At 44.2% G+C, this 18863-nt stretch overlaps 1 protein-coding gene and 1 pseudogene across 1 annotated transcript; both read right to left on the reverse strand.

The window, feature by feature from the left end:
• Window positions 1–9493: 9493 nt before the first annotated feature.
• LOC136500486 (large ribosomal subunit protein uL1) lies at window positions 9494–13093 on the reverse strand. The gene is made up of 6 exons (XM_066495842.1): window positions 12974–13093; window positions 12799–12827; window positions 10984–11203; window positions 10522–10687; window positions 9899–10104; window positions 9494–9763 (listed from the first exon to the last, which is right to left on the reverse strand). The coding sequence occupies exons 2-6, from the start codon at window positions 12801–12803 to the stop codon at window positions 9710–9712; spliced, it is 651 nt and encodes a 216-aa protein (XP_066351939.1). The 5' UTR covers window positions 12804–12827; window positions 12974–13093; the 3' UTR covers window positions 9494–9709.
• On the reverse strand, window positions 12816–18625 carry LOC136500025 (putative disease resistance RPP13-like protein 1; annotated as a pseudogene).
• Between the last annotated feature and the right edge of the window lie 238 nt (window positions 18626–18863).

Here is an 18863-nt window from a genome sequence, read left to right on the forward strand (position 1 = left end):
TTGACACGATGCGAATTTTGCTTCGCTGTAATCGAAACCTTTTCTCCTTTTTTTTTTAAGTGTCAGCACTGTGATGGTTTTGAAGAAGAGAAAACAGTGTTTCTGCCTTCTGGAGATTTTCACACTCGAATTTGCATTGTTTTCCGTATAGTGCCTAATCCCTTTACACAAAAAGTCACTGATTTTTTTTGAGCAACATCACCGGGGGAGCTGAGAGGCTCCACCTGAATATATTTGGCTTTGATGCTGCTTATCCATACATTTGCTTTGGTGGATAGTTGGTGATGATTGATTTATGAATTTCCATCTTATAGTTGGTTTTAAAAGTCTATTCTACGGCTAGAAGGTTATGCATGACCTGAGAAACCTCTCATGGTCAGAATTTTGTTGCTGTACTAATGAAATAATACTAGATGACTTGAGGCTCTCCTGCAAAACAAAACCACAGGTATGCAAGGAGAGATGGACCACTGTTCTAATTCACGAACTTTGCTCCCATCAACCTGAAAACACGAAGGATATTACTTTATATTGTTCCTTTGCACAGGATGTTTGGACGACATCTAACTGGATGTAGATGGCTAACTGTAGCTCTAGTCTGCAATTGCAAAAGACCTCCTGAAAAGTGTTGGTAGTGGATTCTAGTGTTAGTTCCGGTGGAAAGGAGAATGGAAGCGAGTGCCATCGTTGCCTACACCTTGTGAAACCGTTGGAATACACCAAACCATAGTGTATCAAAACTCGAATGTGACAACAAGATAGCATCTACTACTTCATCAGGGAGGATATTGCTCAAAGAAAGTTAGCATTAGGAAGTTAAAACCTTTTGTATCCCGGGTTCGAGTCGCGGTCTCCTCGCATTGCACAGGCGAGGGTAAGGCTTGCCACTGACACCCTTCCCCAGACTCCGCACAGAGCGGGAGCTCTCTGCACTGGGTACGCCCTTTATAGATTTTGATCGTTTAGATCTCCTGATGTGACCCACTGTAATTCAGACGTCTGCTGGAGCAAATGGCTTACTTTGAATCCACCATACTGGAATTCAGTACTCGAAATTCAAAGTTGGTTCCTAGAGCTGACAGACACTGGACTCCCTCGTGCTCCTAGTAGTGTGGACGATCTGGAAACAATGAAACAGTAGAATTTTCCGTCGTTGAGAAAAGAACGAAAGCTCGATCTTTGAAGAAATCCATGACCAAGTAGTCTCCTGGAGCATGTTGAGCATCAGACCTTTGTCCACTTTAGTTGTAAACTCAGTTAGTGAGTAGTCAGTTTTCCTCCTCCCTTTCTTTTGCCTGGCTGGTGGTCTACCAGCTTAAGAGGCGATGTGCTTGTATTTCTGACTCTCCTTATTAATACAAGCCAGCTATAAGCTGGTACTTTAAAAAAAAAGTTGACCCACTGTACCTTTTAAAACTTCTCACTTTCCTTTTTTATTAAGATGGCACCATTCCTGCCTTCCTTTCTTATCTGTTCATAGTTAGTTTATTTTAGATACCGTTATGAAGGTAGCAATAACCATTTCTTTTCTTCCTCGTCAGGTGAAACCTCTACTGACTGGGACAAGGCATGGACTACCTTTAAGAAAGGGAAGAGGACCCTCTTTTCTGATTTCTCACCAAACAAGTATGTGACCTGGAACCCACGGCGCAGCGAGTATCCATTGTCAGAAGAGGTTGATCCAATCAAGAGAACTGAAAGATCTAACTTGATGCTGTGGACAAGTCCCCAGTTTACCTTGGTGGGGGCAATTATCATTGTCTTGACATTACTAATCTATACACTAGTTGTTCCTCCCAAGTAACTGCAGAAATGACAGCTAGGAGGTGAGCTGTAAACTAAGATTTCATCTGGGAAGTCTGTATTGTACATTTTTACGTGTATTATACCAACTATAGCAGTATTGCTTCAATTGTCAATCAAGTAGATATAACACCACGTTCATTCCATTCTGAAGGTTTTCTTCAATTGTATACTAAATGGCTGCTCTCTGAGTCTTTATTCCTTCATTATAACGAAGAATATTTGGGTCAGGTAGAATAATATGTTGGTCGGTATTCAATAATCACAATACATGTTGATGCTCCTGATGTAACTTTTGTGCATGTTCTCACTTCTCAGCAACTGCAATGTGTGATCATCGAATATTAGCTGTATTAATCTGTGAAGGGTAGTTTGTAGTGTTGGGACTGTTTGGGCAAGTAGACATGTGCAAAGTATCAATTGGAAACTGATGGACACATGAGAATCACGTTTCTTATTACAGAAAAATTCAAGTCAAACAAGACAGATCAAGGCAGACAAGAATCTTGCTTAGATGTAAAGCTATGTAACTAACCTTGTTTCCTAGGCCCTAAATAATTGGCTTATGTCTCTTGTGTTGGAGGCATCAGAATGGTGTGTTTTAATATTTTGTTGAATATATAGAGGAAATGCAATTGCAAATTAACATATCTAGGCTCTCAGGTTATGTTGAAGACTTTGATCGTTACATCTTTATATGAAGCATCTTGGATCAAGTCAAACTTAAGACTTTTCATCCTTCAGACTTGAAACACTTTCCAAGTTTTGACTCTTGTGTGCTGTTGCATTGTCGGTCCAGTAAAAAGAGATTGGTGCGGTTCTGAAATTACAAACCATAATTTTTAGCATTCTTAAGATAACAGACTGTTTAGAGCATCTGGAGTTGGTTGTGTTACCTTCAGTTCTTCACTAATGACAAAAAAAAAAAAAAAACAGTTTACATTTCAGCTGAAAACAGTGCAGAACATATAACTTACAATGTTGTTTTATGAATTATTACCGTGAGTCCGTGATAGTTATTATTTTTGTCTCTTGCTTTTGTTACTATTGCACTGTGTTTAATTCCAGACAGTAGCAAACAGAAAATTGGTCCATGCTGATGACCAAAGACTTTTCTTTCCCTGTGTGAACGGAATAGATGGATCACACAGAGGGGTAGTGTGTCATTCAAGTCAACTGCTCTCTGGATGACCATATAATTTCTTCTAACAACCTTGGCCCATCTGTACCTGTATTTTAGTGGCTCATTGATTGTGCATTATTGTACAAGTTATCAAACAGATGCCTTAGTTTATGTCTGGTTTTGGGGCACTTGCAAGGTCCATGACTAACAAAGAACCAGAACTGAACTGCATAATTCTATCTGGCATTAGCAGTGAATCTCTATTTTCTTCTCCTCTTCTTGTCTGGAGACCAAATCCTATTGCTAGATATTGATTAATGTTTAGACCATGTACAATCACCATGGGGAATTGGACAGCCAGACAAGGGCATAATTTTCTATGGCAAGCCAGCTGGATTGCTGATCAGAGAAAGAGAATCTAGTCAGTCGTAGTCCCAACATTTTTCAGATCAGCTTTGTGACTACTCTACCCAAACACTGAAACATCATATTGGCTGGTGGCCATTGTTCTCGTAAGGCTTATAAAGTTTTGGGTGTCACATCAGATGTTATATGGTGGTGTTACATGGGGTGTTCGGATACTAATAAAAAAACAAATTACAGAATCCGTCAGTAAACCACGAGACGAATTTATTAAGCCTAATTAACCCGTCATTAGCACATGTGTTATTGTAGCACTTTATTGTTAAATTATGGACTAATTAGGTTTAAAAGATTTGTCTCGCAAACTAGTCGCAAACTGTGCAATTAGTTATTTTTAGTCTATATTTAATGCTCCATGCATATGTCCAAACATTTGATGTAACAGAGTGTAAAGTTTTAGGGTGTGAACTAAACAAGGGCTAAATCAGATTTGATTGCTGGTAACCATCAAAGATGGCTGATTATTCCCATGTCTGTACTACTTTGTTCTTCACATTGCACAGTTGTCACTTGGCTGGCAATGCATCCACAGATACCATGGAGGTTGAATCAGAGGCCAAGCAGCACAATGCACTGCACACAAGACGGGAGTCTTTTTGGACTGAATGAATGCAGGACAGATTGACGTCATCAGTCTTTCTGAGCTGAACAGTAGTGTATTAGGTTTCAGACTGTGAAAGGTGAGTACAAGCCGTCAAGCCCAGAGCGATTCTAGAACTTTTCAAACTTGGGAGAGGAGCTCCTTGCTCACCAAGGAAGCTTGGCGCCTTGGCCCCCACTCTTCCCAATCCTCACTCTGACATCAGACACAGCACAGCTCACGGCTCTCCAGTCCCCAGAGTCCCCTGCCTTCCTGAGCAAGAAGAAGCCACCCGCGGCGGCGATGGAGCGGCAGCAGGAGGCCGCGAGGCGGACCCTGCCGCGGCGCGGGCAGATCAAGGCGCGCATCTTCGCGAGCCTGTTCCGGGGCGTCGTCCCCGAGGCGCCCGCGCGCAAGGAAAAGGAATGCGGCAAGAACAAAGATGGCAGCAACAACCGCCGCCGCGTCTCCCCCGGTGGCTGATGCGGCTCGAGGGAGGCAAGATAGTACGGAGAATCAAGACGTGGGCTGCGATAATCCCGCCAAGAAATGCTGCAGCCTGCAGCGCCGGTCCTTCGGGGATGGGATTGGGGTGTGCACTTCGGGTAAGATGAATTTGTATAAAGGTAGGGGATTCAGATTTCAGACAGGGCAGTGAATGATCTGAATTCGGAAGCTTTCTGTGATCGAATGGAGTCTCTGAAGTCCGGTTTCAGCTTGAGTGCTTTGTACTTGTAGTACAGCCTGCGCAAGGGTTGTTCAAATTTTCTGGGAATTTGTAACCTGAATGATTACGAAAAGTATTAATTCCACTCTTAGACCCCTCAACTACTATGTTGTCTAATTTTAATCCTCAACTATAAAACCGTCTAGTACTAGTACTCCAACTGTTAAAACCGTTCACTTTTAGCACCTGGCCGAGGACAAGACTGTTTTGACCGACATTGAGCGGTTTTGACCACGCGGGGGAGCAGACCGGCCCAGGAGGGGAGGCTCAGGGCGCGCTGCGCATTTTGCATAAGAGACCCTATATTTTCATAAAACTAACCTTTACTCCATCAGCCTGTTCGCTTGGTCGTAAACAATCGTAAATTTCCAGCCAGAACAATATTTTTCTCATACACCAACCAACCAGCAGTAATAATCCACTATCGTATACGATCGTATCAGCACCGGCCGAACAGGCTACATACTACTATTCACAAGAGTCATAACATTTGTATTTAGCACCCATAAAAATCTTGTCTTCACCTTTCCCAGTCCCTGGGCGGCACCAGAGCAGAGCACGCCACAGGGGGCGACGGTCGGAAGCCAATCCGACCGGGAGGAGGCTCGTCGGCGGCGAGGGAGGGAGGCGCCCCACGCGCTAGGTCTGCAAGGCCACTGGTGCGCAGTTGGGGTAGCGGCAGGGGCAGAGCGCGGCTACCCACGCAAGCACGGGTTTGCCGGCGATGGCGCTTACGTTCCGACGAGACAGCGGCGGTAGAGGTTTAACGGGTAGGCGGATGAGAAACAGGGACTCACCGCGAATGCTTCTGTAGGGTCGGTTACGGGAGAGACGGCTCGAGGAAGCCTGGCCACGTGTACGGCGGTGCGCCGGTTCGCAGCGACGGAGGCAGTGGCCTTCCCGTCACGGCGAAGGTCCTCCGGCTAACCTGTTTCGCAGGCGAGACCAAGGCATCATATCGGAGCAAAATCATGAAAAATAGCTCGGAGAAGTGGAGCAAGGAGAGTGCGGCCATGGCGATCTTCGTTCGGTGTCCATGGTGGCTGCGGCGGCGAGATCGACTCGGACGAGACGCTGTTGCACGGAAGTAGTCCGGATCGCGTCCAAGAGATAGCTAGGAACCTGAGGAAGTTGTGTACGAGATGAATTGGGAAGAGATGGATTGGGCACGATGAATTTGAAAAGGGATGGAGGGACGGGTGGTCGGTCATGGCGATCGTGTTCTCGGCTTTTATAGCCACTCGGCAAAGGCGGGGCTGGGGCACACCGGCACTTGCTTGGCATCGAAGAAAGGCCAGAGGGCTGTCCACGGAGGTGCCAACCGGAGGGGTGCGAGGCACGTGGCAGCGGCCGAGCGCGGCACGGCAGCGCGGGGTGGCGATGTTGGTGATGGCGTCGGCGTGGCGAGGCCATAGCGCTTCTTGGCGAGCAAGGCATGGAGGCGGTTCAGAGACGAGCCAAGGCAGCGCGGGCGCGTGGCAAAAACGACCCAGGGGAGGTGCAAACCGAGCACGTGAACAGGGCTGCCACGCCGCCGCCGAGCGAGCCCGCATGAGGGCTACTGTGGCATCACCGGGACACGTCTGCCGGACACGGCCGCGGCAGCGGTGTGCGAGCAGGGCGGTGGCGCTCGAGTAGCACGACGCGCGTGACGCGCGAGCAGGGCGGCGGCGCGAGCAGCACAGCTGGCCAGTTGCCGGGGAGCCATGGTCATGCGGGGCCGCCGGCCTTGCCCCACCACATGGCGCTCCACCTCGTCCTCACCCACCAGTCATTGCGGAGCCCGCCCTAGCTCTCGCCGCTCCCCGCGATGGGAACGGCGCTAGCGTGGGGGCGTCGCTGGGGTGGGCGTCGCTGCTGTCAGGGCCGGCGTGGGGGCGGGCGTCGCTATGCCGGCGGCGTGGGGGCGGCCGTCGATGGCGTGGGGGCGCTGCTGTGGGGACGGAGAGGGAGGCGTAGTCAAAACCGCTCAACGTCGGTCAAAACAGTCTTGTCCCCACCCAGGTGCTAAAAGTGAACGGTTTTGACAGTTGAGGTATCGGTACTAGACGGTTTTGTAGTTGATGGTTAAAATTAGACCAACACAATAGTTGATGGGCCAAAAGTGGACTTAATCCTTACGAAAAAAAGAACAGCCTGTTCATGTGTAAATTTCTACCTATTGAGTTGCAATCGGGGTCAAGTGATCCCTTGATTTTGTGAAATCAAAGACAGAAATTATTTGTGAAATTAAAGAATATGAGAAGTAGAAGCCTCTCTGAATATTTGTTCCAGCCAATGCCTTGGCTACCGAGCAGTATTGACATGCCTGCATTTCATTTGCTTCAATATTAAGTAAAGCAGCCCGATCCCATCAGTCATCAGCACTATAGTTATTCTTTCTGTGGCTGATACTGTTTTGTTGCGAGAGAAAAATACTGTACCATAGTTGATAAGTCGGGCTGATAAGTTCAAGCGAACATGGCATTTTCTCCATACTGGATTCCATGTGAAGAATCTGTACATTTACTTATTCCTTGTGCATGATGAAGCTGGAGACATGAAGTCATCATGGTACTGGTTTTGGTGTCATGATATTACTCTTTCTTAGGTGTTATGGTCACCTGATTATCTGTGGGTTATTTTTCGTTGTACCCTGTTTATTCTTTAGAGAAAAGTGACAAGTCTAAAACAAGGAACCATTGTTTTGTTTTAAAAAAAAAGAGAGAGACTTCATGAATGAAACTCATTAGATATTTATTGGCCTCCTTTCGGTTATGGTGAAATCAAACTTATGCTTGTTGCTTTGTCTCAAAGAAAGTGTTTTCGATGCAGGTGGATACTTTTTGGTCAAGGGAATGGAGAAGGTATAACTCTGTGATCTCAGTTGTTAATGTATTATGTAGGATTATTGAATTAAACTTTCGAGTGTCCTTTTGTTGTTCATATATGAGACTATAGGGCTGTGAGCTTTCTTAGAAACTGAGTCAGAAAAATGGTGTAGGTGCATTACTGGTCTAAATATGTTTTCTGGAAACATTAGTAACATAATTTACTTTATATTACAGTTTTCATAAATTGTAGTTATATAAACGAAGGCTGCTATCGTAGTATCGTATCAAAGAAAACTTCAGCACCAACAGCCATTTGAGTTGGCCTCCTACCGACCAGTTGGCAGACACATCCTTTGTACTATTACCATCTATGAATTTCAGCTGGCTAATCTGGATGGGAGGTTTGCATTCTTCTGCTATCATGTAGCCAGCTGCACCTCCAAACCTCTGACATCTGAAACTCTATTAACTCCTCATATAAGAGATCTGGTCAGTTAGCATGCTATCTGAGTCAAGAAACATACATTAACCAAAAAAAGCACACCTCAAAGTTTGCTGGAAGTTTTCCGGTGCGTGTTTCCTAGAAATATAGCTGTGTAGATTTGCTCAAAGGTGCAGGTTTTTTATTTATAACTTTGTGCAGGTATGTCCTGATGGCTTTGCTGAAATCAGTCCTCACACTGAGCAGGTCCATTCGCTTCGCTGAAAAAACAAGCCGAAACACTGTTCCGGCTGATTTGTTGTGAGAGGAAAACACTGTTCCGGCTGAAAAAACAAGTTGAAAAGTAAGGATTATAAGAGAAGCGAACAGGGCCTGATGTAGTTAGAATTAGAATTTTAATTCAGAAGATTACAGTGGCATGAATGATGAGAGACATGCTATATATGCTGAAGCAACAGAAAATTTTCTGAATACTCTCTTTATGCTTGATCCTGTGGTGTGGAGGTAGGATTTCCCTGCTTTTCTTAGTGGTGGCATCTACATTTTACATGTGCTTCCTTTCCTGTTTCATTAGCTTGAATCATCACATGTGGTTTTAACTGATTTAAGTCATTTTGCTATTTCAAGTATTAGTAGGATGAACATAGTTGCTACGGATACGGATTTGAATGTGTTTATTACCCAGCTTTCTAAATTGCAGACATTCATGGGGGAAAAAAGATATTAAGAGTATTTTGTGTTTTTGATCTCTCAGGAAATCAAAGTGTGCCTTCAGATTTTATGGGCATGCTGGTCAAACGGTCACTTGTGGAGGAGACATTGTCCACATGCTGGATCCAGATCCATTTATGATACGTATGTGCCCTATTTAGTTTTGTAAGAAAACTGTTATGTTGAGGCAAATTTACGTTGTTGAAAGCCCAACTGAACCAAACAAAGAGCATCTACTCAAACTTCAAACTTGAGCATGCATTAAGGTAACTATGTGGGTATTTGGTTCTTTAGTCCGCTCCTAAAATTCATGTCACATCAAATATTTAGATACTAATAAAGAGCATTAAATATAAATTAATTATAAAACCAATTACATAGATAGAGACTAATTTACGAGACGATTTTTAAGCCTAATTAATCTGTCATTAGCACATGTTTACTGTAGTACCACGTTGTTAAATCATGGACTAATTAGGCTTAAAGATTCGTCTCGCAAATTAGTTACAAGTTGTATAATTAGTTTTATAATTAGTCCATATTTAATACTCTATACATGTATCTAAATATTCGATGTGAAAGAAATTTTAAGCGCCCGTATAAACCAGACAGGGCCTGTATGTCTGGATTTCTAGTCGTGGTATCTGAACTTCAGGCTGGCTGTGGTGTCCTCGCTCCTCAAGCACGGATATATAAAAGAATTGATCTCATTCTCACAGTGTCCTTGGCCAGATCTGCAGAGTTGCCAGTCATGGTTGGCGTTTGATGGGCTGAAGTCTGGCACCACGATGAGGAGCTCGAAAATAGAGAATTACGGCAGTGAGTTTGACCGTGAGTGGGCGAGCGAGGGCGAAGGTGTTACGAGTGAACAGAGCTGAAACAACTATCTTGATAGTTGGATGACCAACGGACGAACATTATTTGTTTTTTGATAAAGAACGGACGAACATTGTTGGTCGCCCTTACTTACCACTCCCAATATCCTGCCAACCAAACATACTCTAACAAGAGTTTAGTTCAAGACAACCTCGGTCCAAAACCCTAGCATCATAATTCATATAAAGAGCAAACTTCACAAAGAGCAGACTTAGAACACCCTGTATGGTTTCCCCATGGTGCTCTTGACGTACAGGCATCTCACCTGCATAAAATACATCACAACATGTTATAACCAACTCCTTCAGCTTATATATTCTAAAAGGTTCATTACATGTAAACACAACAGGAACAATTATTATTAAGGTATAGATGTAACGGAGAACAGAGCATCACTCACATTCTGCCAGTTCTTCTTCAGGAGGGACACAAGGAAGTTGACGCTCATTTGGATGTTCTGCTGGATCTGCTTCTCCTCCATCGACAAGTTACCGACAGCGACACCCATGCAAAGGACCTTCTTGAGCTGAAACTTGACTGTAGCCTTCGTCTCATTCACCTTGGATTCGAGGGATTCCTGGTGAGTAACCAGCGTAGGGAACTTGCCTGCAGTAGTAATATCAACATGATTCAATCAGCAGGGCAGGCAATGTTAGACCATATATAGCAAAAGCCTCTCAGATGCACAGCTCAGAGTTTAAGGGTACTATGATACCATTTCACAATAGGTATGTATCATTGCTTTGAGAATGTCAAATAGCAACTAATAAAACAGTTTAACATTAACACAATAATGACAGGACATTGGCTTGCAACGAGTACCAAGTACCAATTTAGTCATTATCATCATTATCACTCGTTGCAAGTAAGACAATGCATAGGAGGAACACTTTCAGTGCATACCATAAACGAATGAAAACAGCAAAATCATGCAAAACTACATACAGAAATTTGAAACAACATTGCATGTTACAGCTTAGCATGCAAAGTAAGTAACAATCATGTCAGAAATGGACTACTTGCCTGCCTTGTTGAGACCAGGACCAAGGAGACGGGGAATCTGCTTGATGATGGCCTCTGATGCCAAGAAAGCATGGTACTTCTTGGCAAGCTTCTTAACAAGCTTCTTGTTCTTGTTCATTTTCTTGAGGGCCTCAACATCCATGTAGTCAAGTCCCATCTTCTCAGCCTGCAAATGTAGTAAAACAGTTTGTGTGAGGAAGAGTTGATCCAGATAGAAAGGGCACTTAGATTATCTGAGCAAAATTCTCAAACTTCCATACAGTTGAGCAGAATTTGTATATACATATTTTCATGCAAATGGAATCAAGCACAAGATTGGACTGACTAATACATGCCAGTCACAATTGAGTAATTCAAAACAATGGTGTTTTTTCAGTTCAACAAACTACTAGTGTACAACTGTAAGCATGTTCAACATATAAATAAGCAGATTTTCAAGCACATCAACAACTAACTGCTTACCTCCTCAACGTGCTGGGCATCACCAAGCATGCACACCTTCATCTTTGGACGAGGGATGTGGGGCAACTTAACAGAGCCACTGAAACGCTTGTCCTTCTGTGGATCATAATTCTTCAGACCAATCTGAAGTTCAACAGTCTCGGTGAACTTCCTATTCTTCTCCTTGGCATCCCCAACAATCTGGGAGATTGCATCCTTGAGAACCTCGGACTGCAACTTACTGCAATAATATCAGTGCATAGAAATTATTTGACAAAGATAATCTATCTGGATGGGAACACTACTCTAGCATTCCAATTATCCCTGCCAATAGGGAGAATTGTAGAAGGCAAAAACTGCAGAATAATCAATCATAATAAGCAAACTAAGTTAATCTATCTCATGTGTCGAGATAACCGCCCGAATCTATCTCACATCCATTTTCATTATGTGAACGAACAAACAGCTGAACCCAACTCCGAAAGAATCAGATTGGATGGCCTGCTAATGGGGTCTAACCCAACCCAACCCATAGCCTGTTGTAGCCCAACACTACCAAAAAATCTAAATCAAGCACCCACCCCGACCTGCTCCGCAATAACCACCCCAACCGCAAAATTTAACCCATGCAGCATGCTAACTGATGCTCTCAGGTTGCTGAAAGGTCCGTCCCCAGGCTGTTCTGAATCATGGAGAAAAATAATCCAGACGAACATGAATAGAAATTTCTGAGCAACGCAACCAAGATCCAGGATACTAATTTTGATTCCCACAGTTCGTTTTAAAAAAAATGTCACAGAAAAGCCAAACTGGACGGCCATTAGCAACGGCCAGCCAGCATTAAATCCTGCATTTCTTGTTGTAGGAAAGAGCTCCAGAGCTGTGGTGGAAACTGTGTGATCACTTCCATATCACACAGTCACCTCGCTTTCCAAATCCATCACTAATCCGGGGAAAAATAGCCAAAAAGAACAAAACAGACTGCAGCCAGATGGATCCAGAAAAACAGAACCAGTGCAGTGTGATGCAGTAGACAAATGGACCAAAAGAAAACAGAACTCAACGGCAGAGATAGGTTAGAGAAATCGCTGATGAACAGTGCTCCCCACTTTCTATGCAAGCTGCCAGCGGTGGCAGATCGAGGATGGCGACAGCCTGTGGGAAGATACAACTGACAAGCACATCCTCTCCTGAGCTGGCGACACGCTCCTCCTGCCGCCCCTCCTCCTCTCCAGTGTGGTGGCCCTCCCACAAAGCCCTGCCCACACTAGGCTCCGTGGGGAGAGTGGTGCCGCACCGGCCACGCAGCTCAGCCTCGCCACCGCCCAACGTAGCAGTGACCCAGCCCCCACCCCTAGCTCCCCTGCGACAGTAGGGGCTGATAAAATCAGCTGACTGCACACGCCGACCCGCCCCAACTCGCGTTTCTTGTAAACCCAACCCGTCCTGATGCATGACATTGTAAAGCAAGTTTCCACCCATTTACACAGCACACATTAGAACCCGTCCCAAAAAAAAAAACCCAGTTAACCCCGCCCCGTTAGCAGGCCTAGATTGGAAAGACCACGGCTAAATCAAGCATAAACTAATCAAAGCATGATACAAAGGGGCTCCTAGATTTCTTATCATCCTTAGATCGATAACATAGCTTATAATAATCAAATGAAACACAAGTCAAATACATAAGGCATTGATCTCCTGAAGGCACGATTCAGCTGAAAGGACCAAATCCTACCATGGCAATCGACAAGACAACTACACGAAATAGGCATTTCTATCGCAAGAACTGATGCACGACATAACAGATGCGACGAGTGAACGAGAAATCAGTAGTACCTCATGGCTGCAAACGATCACTCGATTCCCTGTAGAAGGAACAACAATAAAAAATAAAACACAGAAAGAAGGGTCAGATACGGTAAAATGGACAGCAGATAGGGCATCGAAACATGCGATTTCGCGAATCGAGCCGTCAGCAAGAGAGGAGGCTGCCATGGCAGCAGAAACGTACCTGCTTAGGGTTTGGCCCGAGGCGAGCGACGGATCGAGAGGAAAGGGAATTGTAACGGCGGCGCCGGGTGTTTATATATATGAGCGGGGAGCGGTGTCGAAGCAAAACCCTAGAACGAGCTCCTGATGAATGACGCGTGTTAAGCTTGACACCGTCGGATGCGGGTATGGACGTTATGGGCCATTGGGCCTCTTCCGGATGTATGTGGGCCATGTTTGTCGCTTTGCCGCTGATCAAGGGCCTCCAGCAGTGACTATGGCCCTGTTATCTTTGCTAAAAAGCCATGTCTGAAAGTACCGTTCGCTGATTTGTTGTGAGAAAAAATATTGTTACTTCGCTGAAACAGTATGACTTATAAGACAAGCAAACATGGCCTATAAGGCTATTTTAACTCCTATAAGCTATCGTCATTATCGGATTTCCCTCCTACTTTAAAATCAGACATTTTATAGCTCCTATAATCTCTCGAGACCATTCAAATTAGCTCCTGCCATGGATTGAAGTGTTTTCGAAGGAGGTTCCTTAATTTTTTTTAATTAAATTAAAATCTAGTAAATACTTGATAATATTTAAAATAAAAATGTCTCTAAATTTCTAAGGTTTCAAGATAAATCATATATATATATATATATTGGGATGTGAAAAATCCAATTAAAATATTTGATTGTTAAAATGTCTCTAGAAGTTTTTTAAAAACATATTTAGCACAAGAAAAATGGGAGAAATACTAAAAATCTTGAAAAAATCAAAAACATTATGATTGATATGTATAAACGAGCTTTAAAAACTTGACATGACAAAAATATGAGATGCAACCAGTATGAATGCAACATACATTAATGTTCAGTATTTATGTTATACATTTGTGGTGGTTGCATCTTATGTTTCAGTTGTATACATTTAGATATCAACTAGAATGATTTTGGAATTTTCTATAATTTTTGGATATTTTTCCAGAATTCTAGAGTTAAATCTAATTTTTGGAAGCTGCTAGAGATATAAGCTCTAAATATTTTATTAAATTTGTTGTATACTAATCTATATCTAGGATTTTATCATAATTTTTAGAAACTTAGAGGGATTTTCCTTGGTTTAAATATAGGGTTTGTGAAAAAACACAAAAACAAATGTCCCATTGTCAGCAAACTTAGCTGATTTCGTTCCCTTGACGTTACCTGCATGTGCATATGGCCACTTGAGCATTTCTAGAGCTAGGACAAGCTAATGCTAGATGGAGGAAAAAGCTTTTGTTCCTTTCGAGCTAAAATTGATGGACACGCCCACCCAAAGGGTATGTCTCGGGTCCTATGTTTCAAACTCAAGTGCGTCAGGTCACTTGCTACATTTAATTATGCTATTAACATATATGGGGAAAATATTGAACTAGGCTTTTTAATTATTTTGGTCTAACTTAGCCCTACTTAAGCCTGTCCAATAACTCGAGGCGATTCAATTTTTTTGGTCTGAGCGGTGGGTGAGCGGTCCCTAAGATGGTCAGGTTAGTCAGAGATCCAAAGTTGAAAAATGCTTAAGCAAACAATAGACTAACAAAATCTTGTTTTGGTGGGTATATATATGACCTAGGAAAATAAACTTCAATAGTCATTTTGACTAACTAACGGCTTAAAACTTTGTTGAAGTTTAATATTATGCAAACTAACTCCTACTTTTCCTAGAACCAAAAACACGCTACTAAAGAAGAGTTAAACCCATCCAAGGTGTCCCTCTTTATGTTTATGATGATTGGTTACGTGTATTAGTCTAGTCTGTGTTGTATTAGACCTTATTTGGCACAATTTAAGACAATATATGCTATGTCTTGGTGTTTGCTTGTACTTTGTGAAGTTGGCAAGATTGTGTTTGGCTCTTACATTGTGTTGCATATAGTCACATCTATATGTTCTAGTAGAGGTTTGTGTTCTAGTGGAGGCACCGTGTGGGAGGTGAGAAAGTTTTATTTTTGTGTGTTCCATCATTGCATACAACCAAATTAAATTTGGCGTATTGGTTAATGGTGCATTGTATGTGTTTTGAGCAATATGCAAACTTGTACAAGAAGCTTTGTGGACAACCAAACATGGATAGACTACACTCCACACAAGCAACCTAAATTCATATATCAATGTAATCAACCAAATGGATGCTATGTGAATGTGAAGGACTAAGTAGTCGTCAAGGGCAGAGTTAATTAGTTGTTAATTGTCACATACATGTATATATGACGACTAAGTAGTTGTGACATACATATATGATTGGCAAATTAAGGCAGTCGGCGCGCCCGGTAGCTTGGATCCTTCAGGCGGCATCTGGGCAATTGCAGTCCGGTGTTCCCCTCTCTCTCTCTCTCTCTCTCTCTCTCTCTCTCTCTCTCTCTCTATATATATATATATATATATATATATATATATATATATATATATATATATACTTCTCTCCGTTTATATTTACTTGTGAGCAACTTTTTACTGTAGCAAATTTGACCATCTATTTTTCCTTCTAAAAAAATCTTAGATACTTCAATGTATATGACACTAATGAAGTATGTTTAATAAAGAAGTATATATGTGAAAACTTGATGTATCTAAAAATTTTTTGCAGAAAAAAACGTATGGTCACAATTACTACAGTAAAAAATCGATGACAAATAAACGAAAATGGAGGTAGTATATATATATATATATCCGGCCTCCTATATATCATCTATCTCCTCATCCCATATGCAATGTTTGCGACTGTGATCGAGTAATCCAAAATTAATACTGTAATACTTTCATCGACGACGATCGGGTGATTATTATGCACGTAATTAATAATAATCTAAATATACCATTGATTACAAGAGAACATGCAAGGCATCTCTTGTGGATATACATACACGTACGTATGTATGTCCATCGCCGCGTCCGTCGTGCGTCGTCGTCGTCGTACTCCTTGTTATTTACTCTTACTCCACTTACTACTAGCTCGTACATGATTTGATGGAACGATGAGTTCCTCTCTCTCTCTAGTAGTTTCATAATTGAGCTCTTTTACAGTGTTGGGGTACTTCTGAGTTCCTCTTGGTTTCTAAGCAAGTTATTAGCTCTAATTAATTTATGAGTGGAAGGTTAGTATTGTCATTGCGGCTCCCCCCCCCCCCCCCCCCCCGCCACCCCTCGCCCAGGCGCAACCGAACCCGCACGCGGCGAGGCCGAAGGACGCGAGGCTGCCCGGCCCTCGCACTCGCCATCGCCATCGCGTGTCGCCGCCACCGGCCTGCCCTCGCCCTCGCCCGGCACCGCTGCCGCCGGCTTGCCCTGCCCTTGGCCCTAGCTGTGGCCGCCTCGCCCTCGCCCTCGCCCTCGCCCTCGCCATTGCATGGCGCCTCCGCCGCTGGCCTGCCCTCGCCCACGCTAACTCGGCCTCGCGCAGTGCGCTCGACCGCCATCCCGCGCTCGTCGTGCGCTTGTAACTCTACCTCGCCCAGGCGTGCTCGCCGGCTAACCGCCCAAAAACACGACCGTGCGGTCATTCTTCTCGATCAGTGTACACGATCTCCTTGTGTGTCTCCACCCGAGGACAAGCCGACTACTCCGATCAGGGAACCGGCTAGGTGGTTGAGTACATGATCTCCTTGTGTGTCTCCGGTCTCCGCAGCGGTGGATTGCCCAGTCTAGAAGATTGGAGGGACCGGCTCTGGAGGACAGGTAATTGTGGATCAAATTTGCGTCTCCAATTTATGAGCTGACTCTTGTCAGATTGAATGGATCGGTTCATTCAATAGGAGTGCATCGTGTCCAATTTCTGGTCTATAATAACTTACATGATCATGAAATTGTTTTTGAGATTAGATTGTGGCCTGAAACTTGAATTAACTGTTCATTGAATGGTACTGACTCTTATCCATTCTTACCCTGTTGATTGTGTTCCCAATTTATGGAGTCACTCTTATAGATTCTTGAACCAGTTCATTCATTCAATGGGGCTGAATGTTGTCTAATTTTTGGAGGTCAGTTTCTCCTCTGTGCAAACTTGTGCCATGTCAAGAATGACAAACCCCGTGTTTATAGTGTTTGTCGTGTTTCATTATTTCATATTCATATTCTGACGTCTGCTATTTCCTCCTACCTACTATTGAAAAGTGTTAGTTACAGTTTATTTATACTGTTAGCTAAAATTTGCACAAGGTTACTTTTTTTTTGGAATGCTAGTGCAATTCTACCATACTTTAGTAAAGCAGTGGGTTTTACTGAATTTGATGAAGGTTGCACGATTAGGTATCAGACATTCGTACAGGAAAGTTGAATATATGTTGAAAATCGCTGACATGTGTACTAGTGTGGGCATTTTATCTTCTTTGAGTGCAATAGTTTTAAGAGAGAATTCTATATTTGGCACCAAAACAAATCATACTTCCGTATTTGGCACTGGAAATTTTGAACTTCCTTATCTAGCATCAACTTGAAAATTCCTTCCATATATGGCACTTCCGTCTATTTGATACACTAACGGTGTCAAGTGCCACCTAAAATGACATATATTCCCTTCTATATACCAGTAACATGTAGTGCCAAATAGAAAAAGAATAAATGGATATAATGTCAAATAAGGAAAGCATAAATATCACAAATAAGGAAAAGAATAAATGGACATAATGTGAAAGCGGATCTTTGTCGAAGACGAAGCCATTTGGAAACAATGAACAAAATGCAAAGCTAGGCTTCAGCGGCATGGACAGGTGGTCGTAGCTCACCTTCAGCACCGGCAGTACCAGATTCTTCACCTCATTGTCAGCCCACAAGTCGTTATTCAGGACTTCATCCCAATGCTTCCAGCTGGTTGAAGCACCTAGGGCACTACCAGCTGCCTCCGTCGCCAATGGCAAGCCCTGACATTTCTTCGCGATCTTCTCACCAATCTCTACAAGTTCTTGGTCGACATTGGCATCACTATTCGACAGTGCCCGTCGCTGGCATACACGCCAGCAGTCTTCATCTGACAAGCATTTGAGATGATACACCTTGGTGCTCACCATCCTAGTAACCTTGTTGCTCCTCGTCGTCACGGCAACCGCGCTCCCCGGAGCGCAGGCTATTCTAGTGGCTAGGATTGTCATCCCACATGTCGTTGAGAACGATCAAGCACCTCTTCCCCACAAGGTGCTCGACTATGATCTCATGAAGCGTGCTTAGCTAGCCGCACTCTGGGCGTGATCTGGTGACCGCCTCGATGATCTTGCGGGTCACGCTAACGACGTCAAACTCCTGGATACCCAAATCCAGTGTGTCAGTTCGAAGCAGGACTTCACGGCCTCCATGCCGTAGACATGATGCATTAGAGCCGTCTTGCCGACGCCGGCCATCCCGATGATGGGCACAACAACGGAGGTCCTCCCGCCGTCCGGCTCCTCGTGTACCAGCGCGGTGACCCTCTTGATGTCGCGCTGCCGCCTGTGGAGGCGTTCAGGATGGGGAAGCGCGCTGCTTGGCACGAGCAGGCTCACCGTGGGCTGGGTCACAGCCGGAGCTTCTTCCTGTCCGACGCGATCTCCTCGTACCTCGCCCAGATGTCGTTGATCTTACTGTGGAGCCGCCTCGTGATCTCCTCGTACCGCGCCCCCCTGCCCCATGAGATGGGGCCAGCATCAGCCGACGAGCCCACCCCCCACCGCATCCCTTGTCGGAAGCTTAGCCCGCCCCACTACCGCGACCCCTGCTGGACCCGCGCATCGATCTGCCAGCATGGGGAGACCTCGGCTAAGGGACCAGCGCCTTTAGCTGAAGGAAGGGCGCCGTGATTTCCTGGGCGCCGGCATTCGATGACTCCTCCGCCCCATCCTCATCTCCTCCGACTTCAAGTTTTGTTTTTTTTCATAGGGAGAGAAGACTGACGGAGAAGAAGGGGAGCGAGC

This window comes from Miscanthus floridulus, chromosome 13 (assembly GCF_019320115.1).
Source record: "Miscanthus floridulus cultivar M001 chromosome 13, ASM1932011v1, whole genome shotgun sequence".
NCBI lineage: Eukaryota > Viridiplantae > Streptophyta > Magnoliopsida > Poales > Poaceae > Miscanthus > Miscanthus floridulus.

What these genes read in the sequence shown, in the direction of transcription:
- LOC136500486 (XM_066495842.1), bottom strand. An exon ending in ATGCCCAGCACGTTGAGGAG is followed by an intron (nt 10,688 to 10,983) that starts GTAAGCAGTTAG and finishes CTACATTTGCAG; the next exon opens with GCTGAGAAGATGGGACTTGA. An exon ending in TCCTGGTCTCAACAAGGCAG is followed by an intron (nt 10,105 to 10,521) that starts GCAAGTAGTCCA and finishes TTACTACTGCAG; the next exon opens with GCAAGTTCCCTACGCTGGTT.